The sequence below is a fragment of the Toxotes jaculatrix genome, chromosome 17 (assembly GCF_017976425.1).
Source record: "Toxotes jaculatrix isolate fToxJac2 chromosome 17, fToxJac2.pri, whole genome shotgun sequence".
Classification (NCBI taxonomy): domain Eukaryota; kingdom Metazoa; phylum Chordata; class Actinopteri; family Toxotidae; genus Toxotes; species Toxotes jaculatrix.
The window spans coordinates 19,618,441-19,630,083 of record NC_054410.1 but is presented as its reverse complement, the minus strand read 5'-3'; the positions used below and the strand labels follow the sequence as shown (position 1 = coordinate 19,630,083).

The 11,643-nt window shown below is 40.3% G+C and overlaps 1 protein-coding gene across 1 annotated transcript; it reads left to right on the top strand.

The window, feature by feature from the left end:
• Positions 1–263: 263 nt before the first annotated feature.
• On the top strand, positions 264–7,108 carry LOC121197320 (leucine-rich repeat and fibronectin type-III domain-containing protein 2). The gene is made up of 2 exons (XM_041060885.1): positions 264–1,639; positions 6,118–7,108. Exons 1-2 carry the CDS (start codon positions 264–266, stop codon positions 7,106–7,108), a joined length of 2,367 nt encoding a protein of 788 aa, XP_040916819.1.
• Positions 7,109–11,643: the final 4,535 nt, after the last annotated feature.

The following is an 11,643-nucleotide window of genomic DNA, read 5'->3' as shown; positions in this document are numbered from 1 at the left end:
ATAAGACCATCTCATCAAGTGAGCAGTTTTTACCTGCGTGGTCTGAGGACCACAGTGGAATTTTATCTGATCTGTATTAATGGGAGCTTCTACACACAGGTTTTTTGTTTGTTTTTTTTTTGTTTTTTTGACCGAGGCACTTGATCTGAAATCATCATGCAGCTGAAGATTTGTAATGAGGTTAAATCTTACCTGATCATATTAAATTTAAATCGATCATTTGTTGTCTTTTGTTTTTTCAGGTCCCCTTTCTATGAACTAACATGGACAAAGTGGTCATCAGTCTCCTGCTTCTGGGAACCGCAGTTACGATGGTCCATGCATGTCCAAAATACTGTGTCTGCCAGAACCTCTCAGAGTCTCTAGGGACTTTGTGCCCTTCCAAAGGCCTGCTCTTCGTCCCACCGGACATCGACCGGCGAACTGTGGAGCTCCGGCTGGGCGGGAACTTCATCCTCAAGATTAGCACTCAGGACTTTGCCAACATGACAGGTCTGGTGGATCTAACCTTGTCCCGCAACACCATCAGCACCATCCAGCCTTTCTCTTTCATTGACCTGGAAACCCTGAGATCCCTGCACCTGGACAGTAACCGGTTGACTGAGCTAGGACCTGACGACCTCAGAGGGCTGGTCAACCTGCAGCACCTGATCCTCAACAACAATCAGCTTAGTCGGATCTCCAAAGCAGCCTTTGATGACTTGTTACTGACACTGGAAGATCTGGATTTGTCATATAATAACTTGCGCAGTGTGCCTTGGGAAGCCATCCGAAAGATGGTCAATCTCCATCAGATGAGTCTGGATCATAACCTCATCTCCTTCATTGCTGAGGGGACGTTTACAGATCTGGATAAACTGGCCCGTTTGGATCTCACCTCCAACCGTCTGCAAAAGCTCCCTCCGGACCCCATCTTTGCACGCTCCCAGAGCAGTGTTGTGATGAGCACTCCCGATGCACCTCCGCTTTCTCTAAGCTTTGGTGGAAACCCATTGCACTGCAACTGTGAAGTTCTTTGGCTTCGAAGGCTGGAGCGTGAGGATGACATGGAAACCTGTGCTTCTCCTGCCAGTCTAAAGGGGCGCTACTTTTGGTCTGTTCGTGAGGAGGAGTTTGTTTGTGAGCCCCCTTTGATCACACAACATACACACAAGTTGCTTGTGTTGGAAGGCCAGACAGCTAGCTTGCGCTGCAAAGCTGTTGGCGATCCCATGCCAACTGTGCATTGGGTTGCTCCTGATGACCGTTTGATCAGCAACTCCTCCCGAGCAACAGTGTACGAAAATGGCACCCTGGACATTACAATCACCACATCCAAGGATTATGGTACCTTTACTTGCATAGCTGCTAATGCTGCTGGAGAATCTACAGCCTCCATTGAACTATCAATCATTCAACTCCCCCATCTGAGTAATGGTACAAACCGTACCACACAGCCCAAGTCTGGGCTTTCGGACATAACTAGCTCTACCAAGATAAGTAAAGGGGAGCCTAAACCTCTGCCAGAGAAGGTGGTGTCTGTGTCAGAGGTGACCGCTGTCTCTGCTCTGGTCAAATGGACTGTTAGCAAATCAACTCCAAAGGTCAAAATGTTTCAGCTTCAGTACAACTGTTCTGAGGATGAAGTCCTCATTTACAGGTAAGAACAATTAAAGAAACTCATTTACATCCAAGAAGGAGCTGAGACCTATCTGGTCAAAGTCATAAATTAAACCTGAGGTATAATCTTTAACTTCAGAATAGTCACTGCTCAGCTTCTTGAGTCAACTGCTAATTGTTTGCTGGGTGAGCACTTGCGACAGTCAATTTGTTTGAAGTGTTACTTGGAGATCAACATCCATTTTTCCTAATCCCTTTTTCCTTAAATTGACAACTGGTGGGGATGCTGCTTTCATATTTTTGAGAAACCCAAAGTGAAATCCTCACCCTGAACCATTAATTAGAAATCCAAGAAGAAAAAGGATTATAGGCCCTCATTTTAATGTATCCTTCTTAAGCTGCTCAAGTCCATAAATGTAAGCTTGGAGAATGCAGCTGGAGATCTTTGGGCTGTGTGAAATCAATTTCCTATGTCAAACGAGACAGTGAAGGCACTGACATTAAGACCAGATAATTGAGCTGGAAATACAGAAAACAGCCTCACCATTTAACATTAAATCAATCTGGGGACATTAAAAAGAACCAGATATCCTGGGCTGTGTAGTAAGAACAAACAACAACTTTTTTTTTTAATCAGTCCTGTTTGTGAATCTATGCAACACATTTTATCTAACTATATATATATATATATATATATATATATATATATAGAGTATTTGCATATATCATATTCTGCTCTTTTTGAATGAAGTATTCCTTTAGGCCCCAGTGGCCAGTCGTGGATAGCAGCTTCCTCCAACCCCGACAATTAACGGTATATCAGCACCTCATCATGAATTAGCAGCAACCTGTCCAATGATTTATTCTGTGTAATAAACCTGCACGATGTACCTGTACTGTGCATTCCAGCAAGAGCCATTTAATGAAAGATAATTGGCAGAGTATGGGAAGGCAAAATAGCTGGTTATTAGCTGGGACTATGAGATTAGAAGTGTACAGAGTAATGAATAAAGATATTACTTTGTTCAAACACTGTGAATCCAACTCACCATCTCTGTGAATTCAATAATAAGGTGTTTATCTGATTTCCGTGCTTGCACACCCAGTGCCAGTTTGTCATGTCAGGGAAAAGAGAACAATATGAATTTTCAATACCTTATTTTTCTCTTCCCAGTGACAGAAACATTGGATGCGTCATCCATGTTTCTAGTAAATGCTTTATGAGTTTTCTCTATTGTATACACAAGTGCAAAGAAAACACTGATGTGTACTTTGTAAACAACATTTTTTTTTCTGCGTTTACTGATTTGCAGCATCTAAATAATTTCCTGGTAAAGTGAACATTCTTAATGACAGTCCTGATTTTGTAAAAACTCATTGCTCAAAAATAGAACTCAACTTATATATGTAGTTGTTTTGAATGCTAGTTTGAGACGTACTTTATACTCCTATTATTTTGCTGTTTTCTCATTTGGTTAGTAGCCTTTTAATCCTTAATAGCGATTGATGATGGTGATTTCCCAGTGTAGCCTCACTTTCCTGAGTGCCAACTCTAAAATTGTGCTTATCATGTGATTTGATGCTTTAAAATGGTTTCTGCTTCAGAATCAACGTACGTGGAACATAGTTTAAATGACCTAAAGCAATAGATTTATGCACGCTTATAAAATAATGCCTGTGCAGTCTATTTGCATGTCAGATGACAAATTAGGAGCTGGAGGGAAAAGATAATGTGCACAGGGAGGCCTACTACTGTTTTTGAATTAATATTGATATGACTTCATTGCCTGCACATGCACACCTACTGTGGTTTAGTTGGCCGACACAGTTTCCCAGGGCACTGCCCGCGCTCAAGAAATGGCATGATTAAAAATCAATCAGAGCCATGTGGGGGAGGAGAGAGATTGCATGAGTTCTCTCGAACACGTGAGGCAACGCAGCTTCTTCTTGGTTATGGAAAAAGGCAATTAAGGATGAATAATCGACTGCAGCCCCGCTGGTGTCTGGGCTCTGTGGTGGAGGAGCTTCAGATGGATCAAAGCTTTGGATGCATGTACTGTAGGAGAACAGCCAGCCAACAATAGATGGATGACTGAGAAATCTATTTATAGATAACTACCAATATGGTTATGATAATTACTCTTCAAGGGCCATTTTCTCTCCATATGGTATACATTGATTGATACTCCGTGGTTTATAGCTTAAGTAGCAGTGATTCTCAATCTTCTTTGTAAGAGGTACCCTGACAGGCCTATCACATCACAAGTTCAAGTACCATTTTACTGTACATGTGTTTTTTCTCTATTTTACCACTATTGATTATATGAAAGTGGATATTGTTACAATTACTTTTCAAACAAGACATAGTAATCCTGGAGCCACTGATACTTAGCCTGTTTCTCTTTTTTTCAGTAGGTTTGGTGACAGTTGCAGCCTTGCTTTTACAACTTGGAGTGGCAGAAGCTGAACATTTCATCTCACCCTTTATTTGTGTATTACATTTAGCTTTCTGTTTCAACTCCTGGCTGGGAAGCACTGATGTGTAGTATTTAGTGGGTTACTCTTTAGTGAGGAAAAAAAAAAGCTTGTCCAACCAAAGGATAACTGGATAAGTGATGCATTCACAGCCCTATTTCACGTCAAAAATGAAAACAAATGCTTTCAACAATATTTGCGCATTGTTACATTCAGGGAAAGTTTGTTGTGGTTGTGGCAAATGAACTATGGCTAAGGTATGTTTCAGGTTAGGCAACTGAAACACTTGGTTAAGGTTAGAATATGGTTTGCCTTTGGTAATTAAAAATCTGGTTACGTAGTTAAAGCTGGAGCTACAGTTGAAGAAAATGGGCCTCCCTTTGTAGATATGGCATAGGCTTTGATTTTTAGTTGAACATCTCATTTTTAGTAGGAGGTATCTCCACTGCAACACTAGACACCGTGCCATATCATGCTCTAACTATATAATTATGTTATATGTATTATATAATTTTAATTCTGTCTCTACTTTAAGTATGCTTACATTCTTAGATTTTCAGAGTGATGACTGGCCACACAGGTATGATGAAAATGGAGTTAATCCACTTATAACCCTATTTCGCCATGTGTGCTTATTGAACAGGACATTACCAGCTGACCAATCACAGCTCTTGAGGTCCCCATGTGGCATCTCGGTAGCCACCATAAGCCTGAAGTGTAGTTACTTTTATGAGGCAGTACATGTCAATTATGTGTTGTGGCTGTGGCGTAACCTTGGAGGCAACACATGTAGCTGAAGTGGGAAGGCGAAAGCTTTTAACACAGAAATATAAATTCAAATTAAGGTTAGGGAAACATGATTACAGTTGATGAAAAAGCAGTAAATCTCTGACATGACAAACTCTGGGCTGCTGTAGTCCTGCTACTCACCCTCCCACCATCCTGCCTTCTGCACCCTAACTTTATGCCTGACCACATGCACAAACGTGCACACTTTTACTGCATCGAAGCAGTGGACAATAACGCGAATGTTCGAATTTGTCCGATATGGGTGTGATTCCTAAAGATACTGGGCTGTCCTTGCAGTGTCTCCAAATGGCCCACTTTAGTTTGACATTTCAATGATGTTCCACTCTGTTGTGAAAAAAAAAGTGGTCTACAGAGTTAACTACACAAAAGAGAGAGCTTACAGCACGTCAACTGCAGCAACGGTGACAGCATTGATCTAACTCCTTCAAAGTATGGCACTTACAAATCAGCTTGTGTAAGGTTTCAAAGTGTAATTGCAGTATGTTTGACTAGTCAAGCACTGCAAGACACAACATGTCAAGACAAACTACAGTAATTGAATAAGTGCATATTTTGAAGGATAAAATTGAAATATGTTAACTCTGTTCCATTGACAAGTCCTATACATGGTTTACATACTGTCAAGGGTATTTAAATTGCTATGATAGAATAATGTGACAACTCCAGTACTTATTAATTAGACGTCCCTGCGATCTACGTTCAAGATGGATGAATTTGATGGATAAAAGCTTTTATCACTGCACATTTACACAAATAAACCATGTTGGTTTTTACAGCATTTCATTGATTGGCAATACATCTTGAACACTTAACATAGTGCAGCATTGACTTTCAGTTTCAGACAAAAGCAGTGTGGCTTAGTTAATCAGTCACATTTAAACATCTGGCACAATAACAGAGTTGAAACAACTTAATGAGTGTTAAATGAAATCTACTCGAAATTACATTTAGCCAAAACAATATTCAAAAAGTGGCCATTCAATACTTATCTCATTACTATTGCTTCATGCATATCAAATGGAATAATACTGAGACCAAGGAAGTCATCTTTCTGAATTACTCTGTGCATATAAATAGCTACTTACCATGCTTCATTTAGGCTATTTCTTTGATCTGCCCCAACAAACTAAGCCAGTGTTACTTTTAAAACTACACTTTTCTAGCCTTGTCTTGAACTCCCACAGCAAGAGTATTGTTAATGGTGTCTCCTTCTGTCTCTTTGTCTTCTTGTAGGATGATTCCCATGACTAATAGAGCCTTCATAGTCACAAATCTTGTCCCAGGAATGCAGTATGACCTGTGTGTCTTGGCCATCTGGGATGACACTGCCACTACCCTCACTGCCACCAACATTGTCGGCTGTGTCCAGTTCGTGACCAGGGAGGACTACCCGCAGTGCCAGTCTCTTCACAGTGGATTCCTGGGGGGCACCATGATCTTGGTCATTGGTGGCATCATCGTGGCCACGCTGCTGGTGTTCATCATCATCCTTATGGTGCGCTATAAGGTGACCAGTGGTATCCAGACTAACAAATTACCCTCTGTGAGCAACACATACTCGCAGACCAATGGGGGGTTGAACAGGTTCAATGGTGCCCCCCCACAGGTCAAGTCTACAGTGGTTGTTATGCGTGAGGAAATGGTAGAGTTCAAGTGTGGATCCCTCCAGAGTAGCCTCTCCTCCTCCTCCTCCTCCTCCAACTCATTAGACAGCCAAGCAGGAAGAGGGGCGGGCGACCGCTACAGCATGCAAGGCAGTGAATGCAGCACCCTGCCCAGCAGCAAATTCAGGAGGCATGGGCATGGCGCTAAAGCACGACCAAACCTGGACCACCTTTTAGGGGCTTTCACCTCACTGGAGCTGCGAGGGGCAGCGAGGGACAACCAAGGGACTTCTGGACCCTCCACCACTTCCAATGCTATGATGACGGTGGCTGTGGCTCCACCGTCTGATAAAGAACCCCTGCTAGGAAGGGCCGAATCCACCACCATGCTGGGACGTCTCCTAGGGTTGCCCCAGGAGGGTAAGCCCAAGAGGAGCCACTCATTTGACATGGGTCATGTGGGGGCAACACAGTGTCGCAGCAGCTACCCTCGCAGGATCAGTAACATCTGGACTAAACGCAGTCTGTCTGTTAACGGCATGTTGCTGCAGTATGATGACAGTGACGACGAGAAGCCCACTTTTGAGAGCTCTGAGTGGGTGATGGAGAGCACGGTTTGAGTGCCACTGGTCTAACTGTGAGGTCCATGGCCAAACAATGAATCTATATTGGGAACTAAAATCGGAACGTGAGTGCAGAGGGAGGAATGGTCCTGTGGGAATCCAGCTTTTGGTATTGCATGAATACTGTCTAAGTAATTATGTACGACTTATGTACGAAAAGACACTCAAATCGATAGATTCCTGGTCATGATCTCAACTCTCTGACAGTCTCAAACTGTATTTGAAAAATTGTTCCTATTTGAAACAACACAGAATCTCGGATTGTGCAGATATATGGTCCATGTGGAATCATTCCCAATCTACAGGGCGTGTGACGGAATATTCGAGAAAAAGGAAGAAAAAGTAAGACGAGAAGTTTAAAGTGGATTTGCTACGTCTTTATTAAAAGAACGCTGAGAGGATTTGCCTCGACTGTGGTGAACTGACTGCACATCACAATGTCATGGATCCTCAGCATGAAATGGGACTACTGCAACAGTAGAGAGAAGGACCAGAGGAGCAAATAGAAAATTAAAACAAAGTCATTTTTATTTTCATCTGAGTTTTTCTATCATTTTTACTATTTATTATTTGAGGTGGTTCATCAGCAGGCAGAGGTACAGCTCTGTAATGAAGTTGTCGTTGTCAGTGAGGACCGAACACACACACACATAGAAGCTACAGTGCCCCTTCATATACAGCCATTTCACATCATTTACTTTCAGTCAAATTCCAATCAGTCACAAACTGATCACATGACATGTTTCGAAATAAGAGGCCTATTCTCTAGATATCCGAAACACAACAAGCAAGTCACAACAAGCAAGTCTTGTATTTCTACCTCAAGTTATGTATCATATGAGGTTATCAATTTATGAAAGTGAATGGAAATACAACAAAATCTAAATGCACAAGATGGATCTGCGTTTCTTAGTTGTTTGCAAAAAGCTTCAAATAAATATTTAATTTCCAACCAATCAAATTCAGTATGTTTTCAGCTCAGGTTGAAATTCTGCTACAACAAAATGTTGTTGTGAATGCTTTGATACTCTCCCCATTGGTTTGTGCTGGTGACAGTGGTCCCTGTAGGTTAAAAGGCCACTGATGTAAACAGAGTGTTCACTCAGGGTATGGTTTCAGATGCTATCAGCACATATTACAGTAGCCAGATGTGAATGGTCTTTGAAATCCATCAGGCCCACTTAATCATTTACTTAAACCCACAGCGGGATGTAATTCTCTTTAGGCAAAACAAACAAGAGAATGTGACAGTTACTCATTTAGCCAGGTTAAATAGCGGAATGAGTCCAAATTGACGTTTATTAGCCTGATAAAGGTCATTATGCTGCTTAGGTGAGGATGTTAAGTGGAGAAAAAGGGGGAGAAAGATAAGTTATTGAGGGCCAGCTGAAAACTCTCTGGAAATCAATTTCATTAGATTGTATAATACAGAACCTTTGTTGGTTTATGTATTATTTGAATTGATTCATCAGAGCAATCATTTATCTTTCATTCTCTTTTATACCAGGCTGTACATTGCAGTAAACTACTTAGTGATCAACCAAGACATCCCCACACATTTTTGATGCCTTTCTCAATACCCTGTTGGTCTCTGCTGCATTTCAAGATGTGGGGTGGTCATCATTTCTTTCTTTTTTTAAAATTATTATTATTGTTTTCTTCCCTAGGTGTACTGTTCTGTATATTGGCATTTTTTGTACAATATCTGGGTGAGAATGTAAAGGGGGGAAATCGTGCAGTAGTACTTTTATTTTCATGTGAAGCAAACAGTGAGAAGGTGCTTTACTGTGGTGTACCAACTTGGTCATTGTTAGTTGGCTAACTGGAGTGGTATTTTACATGATACAGCAAGTAGAGAGGAGTGGAGGACTGGCTTCTTTTAAAGGGTCAATTCACCCAAATTACAAAAAAAAAAAAAAAGAATCTTATTTACCTCTAGCTGTAATCACTGTAGATAATGTTGGTTTTATTTGCTCAGGTTTTGAGATGTGCTCCTATCAGATTTCTACCTTTACTGTAATATAGTGGGGTTATGGTGTGCAACATGACAGTGTGAGACAATATTTGTCAAATGTCAGAGATTTTGCCACAATGTTTCTGCCATAGTAGCTTTCCCTTTAATATCTCAAGTTTTCACGGGTAATTTTGCAAATCAACAAGACTATATTAGATAATTATATGATGTTTGCATCAATGTAGCTGAATATGTTAAAGAATAAGGATGGAATGATTATACATTTTTCTTATTGTCAGTAAATACTATGAAAAGACCAGTGAATTGATCCTAGTACCAAATACTGTCTGTGTAGCTAAAGCCTTATTCATCTGGCCCATAGAGCTCCAATGTTGTCTAACTGTTACACTGGCTGACATGTTCTTTCACTGACCAAGAAGACACACACTGTAGTTTAGTTTGAGTCAATCCAACACACGCCAAAAATGATGTATTATATTTAAAAAAAAATTGTGTATTCATCTGCAGCTGAAAATAATCCCCAACAAATATACAATTTACTCTCGTTAATAACATTTCCTAAAACAGCAGAGCCCAGCTGTTTTAGGAAATGACTGGACTTGAGAATGAGTGCAACCTTTATGATTGTGTTGCTGTTTTTGGTCTTTTCATAAGGTTTGCTCATAATAAGGAAACAACAGAATATTTATTTATTTACTTGTTTATTTGACAGGGACAAATACCCCTGTCACCAGCCATATCCTTTCAGCCGTCTGATATTCTATTTAGTGATCAGGTTAAAGTAAAAACAAACACCCCTCTCTGGTCATTTATCCATAAACAGTTTTTCAGTTGATTTCCCAGATATCACAATGCCTATTGATATTCCTGTATAAAATTATATACCCACTCTCAGACTACACTATAGAGTTATTCACACAATGCATTGGGGATTTTGAGTTTATAATTCAACACGCCTTTTGGAATGAAGTAAAGGAGGAAAGAAGATTCAAATCAAACAACTCATTTTTAACTCAACATAATTTCTAAGGGAAATCTATACGAAATTACAGACCCATAAATTAAAGACTTTTACCACAACTAACCATGAAAGAAAAACATTCCACTGAAAACTGTCAACAACAAAGTCTTTGAGTGATGGGAGTTTCTGACACATTGCTTAATTGTTAAAATAAATAAATAAATAAAATCATCCTCCCCCTTTATGCTCAGATGGAGGCAATAATCTCAAAGATATCTCAAAACCTGAACAAATGCAACTAAAACTATCTTGATGGCTTGATTCCACAAGGGGTAAATGAAGTTATTTTCTGTAATGTGGGTGAACGAACCCTTTAACCTGCTGTCTCTACTTGTGGCATGATGTAACAATGCCTTCTACTCTGCTAACTAAGAACGCCATTTAAGTGTGTACTTGACTCAACATAGTCATGATTCTCACCTGAGGTTCTAGGAAAAAAAAAACAAGAAAAAAAACTGTTTCTGTGTGAAAACATTTTGCTACAAGAGAATATAAAATATTGATTAATTCCTATGAACCAAACGGGCTCTTCTGTGTTTTCTCTTCTTGCAACATCTCATTGATACACAAATTATTTCATGTGCCTAGGATTAGATTATTAATTACATCTTTCTGAGCTAATACAGCTGCCTTATTGTTCCTACCCACAAAGTACAATGTAGCTGATGGAGTGCCCGTCCTCCCTTGTTGTCTTTGTTTACCGTGGATGAGCCAAGGGTTTTCCTCCTGAGGTCCAGCTGCTGTAATCAGGCCAGTCGCTGCTGACTCACCTCAGCACTGCCCTTATTACAAATCACCTGTACATGCAGCTCCTGGCCAGAGCCCATAATAAGGTCTTAATTCATATAATCTGCCAGGAAAGATGCTTACTGCAGCACAGAGTAAATATAATCTCCACAAGGGCCAACCGATACCGATGATAAGACAGCGATATGCACCTGCTGACGGCTCAGGAGGAACATGGCCGCTGGATATTGAATGTAGGAAGGTTGTTATTATCAGGCTTTGTGCTGTCCTGATAAAGAAGATATTCAAATCAAAGCAGATATATTTGTCAAAAAGTAAATGTGTGTATTGAAAAGTCATTTGACAGCAAAACCAGTTTTATAAAAAAATAAAGAAGTAGGTAAACTGCCTTTATCAGTGTAATGTTCACAGCAGTGGCTGAATCAGCTTTTTGTGTGTGAGCAGGTGAGAATCTCTCACCTTTCTTAATGTGAAAATGCAGCTTTCAACAATGCACCCCTGAAAGCAAAGCAGAGTGTCAGTTTAAACAAAAGGGTATATTTACTAAGCCTGTCGCAAATTGCAAATCACAGGCACATTTTGTTTCAGTTTCACGTTACTTACTAAGACTGAAGATTACCATGAGCCCAACTGCAGCTTATCTGACTTGCATAAAGTGCTGCTAAATAAGACCTGAAACCTCTTCTGGCTGCCTCAAAATTATGGAAACAAATAGGTAAAGAACACTTTGTTGTATTGCTCCTTTTTTGCTTTGTGTTGGGGTTCTGAGTCGAGAGCCTCAATAAAGTT